At 40.7% G+C, this 4097-nt stretch overlaps 1 protein-coding gene across 1 annotated transcript; it reads right to left on the minus strand.

Annotated features, from left to right (window-relative positions):
- Positions 1-1130: 1130 nt before the first annotated feature.
- LOC104505298 (protein transport protein Sec24A-like) lies at positions 1131-3792 on the minus strand. Its single transcript, XM_010150343.1, has 5 exons — positions 3658-3792; positions 2825-2929; positions 2603-2695; positions 2016-2119; positions 1131-1603 (listed from the first exon to the last, which is right to left on the minus strand). The coding sequence occupies exons 1-5, from the start codon at positions 3742-3744 to the stop codon at positions 1489-1491; spliced, it is 504 nt and encodes a 167-aa protein (XP_010148645.1). The 5' UTR covers positions 3745-3792; the 3' UTR covers positions 1131-1488.
- Positions 3793-4097: the final 305 nt, after the last annotated feature.

Below are 4097 nucleotides of genomic sequence, written 5' to 3' on the forward strand. Positions count from 1 at the left end.
ACTTGTACCACAAAAGTCCGTGAACTAGCCGGATCACAGTGCGTGTTTGGCCACTTACAAGTGTTTTACCTGCTCAAGTTACTTGCCCCAGGAAGTAGGCTTTGCAAGACCTTTATTATTTACTAGTGGTAAAGCAGACCAAGATTTTTCCATATGAAACCCTTCCATGGGCACAGGGATACAGTAACTTAAATACTCTTTATGCTGGTAGCTATCCGTGACAGCTCAATCTCAGAACAATTATCCATACACTTGTATAAAATTAAATATTGTTGTATATAAATTTTCACTTCAACTCCCATCTGTAGCCCCGGCAGGGATGTAAGAGCATATTTAAAGCTTTTATTTGGGCACGCTGGCTTTGGACCAAGGCTTGTTACACAGCTGCAGTAAAAAACAGTTTTGAAAACCTCAAGCCCATCTAAAACCATAAACAAATCTTCAAATGCCACAGAATGTTTTTTTGTCTTTGGAAAAATAATTCCTTTTCCGATTTCAGCATCAGCATAGTCAGTGTTGTCTCAAAACATTAGGTTCGAAGTGCCGTCGTACAAACGTGCTTCAGAAACACATGAGGATTTTAGGGGCTTAAACATTCAGTTAATGTAAACAAGAGCCAAAATCTACTGAACGTAAACAATAGAAAAATGGGAGCTAGCCTTCCTTGCCCCTCCCCTCCCACACCATTCACAAACTGAAATCAAAGCTATTCCTGTCACCGAGGGAAAACAAAGCTTGTCCTCTACCGAAGTAGTCTTCTGCTGCTGCTCAGCCATGGGCTCTTAAAAACGTGTCTCATAGAGGGCCCGCTTCTCCCCACTCTCTTTTTTAATTAGAATACTGACTTATTCAGAGCTTTAACAAATTCAGCCACCTTGTCCGGGTTAAGCTTACCTTCTGTCCTATTAGCCACAATCCAATCCCAGCACTGGATCCTACACTTCAGAAAGCATTTGTTCGTTTCACAATGAACAGCTGTTCCATTGCTACTTTAAGCGTTAGGTTGAACACCGAGATACTCTGTCTGTAATCACTGGATGCACTTAGAAAGAATTTCCCTGCAAATCATGATCAGTATTGTGAGGTTTTATATCTAGCAGCCAAAAAAAAAAGCAGAGAGTTACAGAAATATACATTTTGAACAACAAAGAACTCTTTATTTTACAAAATGTATTTCACCTTTTCAGTATTGCCTTTGTAAATGTACTTCATGCTGCAACTACTTACAGTAAAAACATGATTTGCAGCAAATTAAAGGTGCTCAACCAGTTCCAATAGTTTGATTCTTTGTTTTTTTAAGGTACAATATTATGTAGTTGTACATTTGATTCTCAGATGTGGTCCTTTATTTGCTTTAGTTTGTTGAAATCACAGTGACAACTTCTCATCAACTGCCTCAGGCCACGGATTTAATGAAGATATTACAAGCACAATCGTTCTTTACTGCAAAATCTTTCCTCTTAAAGAAGTGAGCCAACGGCTAGTGTTTCATTTATTCACTTGCTGCTGTATATGAAGGAGGAATTCATAGTATGATAAGGCTGATTCTGTTCTGTCTTCGATCATATTTTGCAGAAAACTTGATTTCAATGGACTGTCGTCCCTTAAAAATGAAAATATAAGCGTTTGAGTAAAATAAATATTCACCAAGATCTACAGTACAATGCATTAATAAAGTTACGGGTCAAGTGGCAAGGTGTTTCAAGAGCTTAAGGACATGTGAAAAGAGGATCTCAAACTGCCCTTGGGATTAATCCCAATAAGTGCACTCATCAGCATTTACTTCATTTATCTGCCATTAACTCAAGATTCTTCTGTGACATTTCGTCGTTTTTGGTCTGTGGAAATTGTAATTGGAGACAGCTCGTAACGCGAGTCCTGTCTGTTGTCAAATCTGTGAGGCACAGCACTCACCACGGTTAAAACTTCCATTAAGAAAGTTCAGTTTATGACGTCCAACTACGTATCGTCAAGAGGTCCCTAAAGAAGCACAAAAACTGTGAAAGCCCACTTACTTTATTATATATAGTATGGGGAAGAAAGGTCTCTGCTCTCTCAGCCAAGAAATAAAAGCTGCTGTTCTGATGGATTCTGCGGTTTCGAGTTCTGGGAGATGCGTCTAAGAGACAAAAGGTATCAATACACACGTGACAAGAAGAGAAACAGTGACAGGAACACTTAAAACAGTTTTAGCTTACTCTCCCCTTTGAAAGGGCTTGAAACAAGGTGCTCAACTACTATACGCAATCTGCTATCAGAATGGTGATAACTGAGCTGCGATCAGTACCTGCTGTATCGCAGAAACCGAAGGATTTCCCACTAATCCACTGTCCTCACTATTCCCAAGTATTCTCAGTCTGCTCCCACAGTTCTGAGAAACTTCACCATGGCCAGCCTCTTCTCACTGTGCTTTCATGGGGAGATCTATAAAGTTTCAGCCTGGAGAAACCACGAGAGGTAACAAATTCTTTCTTTCCCCGGATCTGGATTTATAGTGAATAACAACTAGAGGGCTAATCCTTGAATAGTGGTATTTTCGTACTCCTGGAAGTAACATTCTGGCAGCACTGTGTGACTGGTGTACAGCAAAGCAAGCACATACCATATTCTGCGGTATCGAGCCGTAATTTGGAACTCCAAGCACTTGGCTGATAAAGCTCTGCCCGCAGTTCTTCCCAATCCACAAAAACATTACCTGAAAGATACCCAGCAACAACAACATGAATTCAATGCAAAACACCACCTCAGCAGTCTCCTACATTCTGAGTTTTCAGAAAGAACCCATCGAGTAAATCTGGGTACTTTACACCACCACACCACTTACAGAGCCGGCGTCCATAAGGTAAGCACCATCCCTACTCAACTTCTCTACCGACAGCTGGAGAATGGGTGGCTGAGGTATAGTTCTGTCATTTATGTTAAGAGCTCCCTAAAGGAAAAAGCATAAAGAAAATCAGCGGTTCACATCTCGATGCACTGGAACAGGCTGAAGAACAGAAGGTTAAATAAGAATCACAGGGTGGTTTGGGTGGGAAGGGACCTTAAAGGTCATCTAGTTCCACCCCCCTGCCATGGGCAGGGACACCCTCCAGGAACAGGATGTATTACTGAACCCTAAGCTGGACCCTTCTCCTCACTTTAGTCCCAGTCATACTTTCAGTGCATAATTTACAAATAGATCTCTTATGTTTTATTTAGTGAGGGGGTACTTCATCAACTTAATCTTAGTTAATTAGGACTAGAACTGGCATATCAGGTTTGTACAAAAGATGTGATTTCTAAAATTATTCAGGCTCTTACATAAACATTCTCTCACTGTTCGCAGAACTACTTTGACATTTTAAAATATAGGAAGCTACAGAGGGACAAAAAGTTAAAATATATGTTATACAATCTTTAAGTACATGTGATTTATAAAATAAGGTTAGAGAAAACCTCTTCCATCCACTCACAGCACAGCTTCTCTCCAGAATTCATCAATCCAATCCCAAACAACACATGCATAATAAATGCAATAAATGGGAAGATAGGAAACTGAGTTTTAGCTACGCAGCCTGAATGTGGAAAACTGGTGAGATTCTTAACACAGACTTAGGTTTGCGTCATACAAATCTCTGGGAGCAGGCAAACAGACCATGTAGCAATGCAAATACTCACCTCATCTGTGAGGTTATCAACTCTGTACAGACTGGGATGTGTCATAAGCATGAGGTATACAAGGGGCTGGTTCTTCACCTGACACATGGTAAAAATGCGTTCATCTAAACGTGTGGTCGTCCCAGTTTGAAAGGCTTTCTGCAAGCAATCAGGCGTTTGATGTCACCATGAAAGCAAAGCGAGATAAACTGAATTTAGCACACCACCCGTTGCTTGTTCATAACTTACTTCGAAGTCTTAGAGTCGAGCTGTAAGCACTGTCTCAAAATACCATACTTTCCCACTGCTGCTTTGATTCTCCTTAGTTCTCTTCAGTGGTTCACATACAAGTCACACAATTCCCCTTATTCCCATTTCTGGGCTCTAGAACTTCCCATGACCTTGCAGCATCAATCCTTCCTAGTGAGCACTACAGCTGAGACGAAAGCCTCTTGAAATGT

The sequence above is a fragment of the Eurypyga helias genome, unplaced genomic scaffold (assembly GCF_000690775.1).
Source record: "Eurypyga helias isolate BGI_N326 unplaced genomic scaffold, ASM69077v1 Scaffold38464, whole genome shotgun sequence".
NCBI classification, from domain to species: Eukaryota; Metazoa; Chordata; class Aves; order Eurypygiformes; family Eurypygidae; genus Eurypyga; species Eurypyga helias.

Bases quoted from the DNA above. Each gene is read 5' to 3' on its own strand.
- LOC104505298 (XM_010150343.1), bottom strand. From the start codon at position 3,744: ATGTGTCAGGTGAAGAACCAGCCCCTTGTATACCTCATGCTTATGACA. The intron at 2,930-3,657 runs GTGAGTATTTGC...TTTTTCCTTTAG, and splicing joins TTGATAACCTCACAGATGAG to GGAGCTCTTAACATAAATGA. The intron at 2,120-2,602 runs GTATGTGCTTGC...TTTGTCTCTTAG, and splicing joins GCTCGATACCGCAGAATATG to ACGCATCTCCCAGAACTCGA.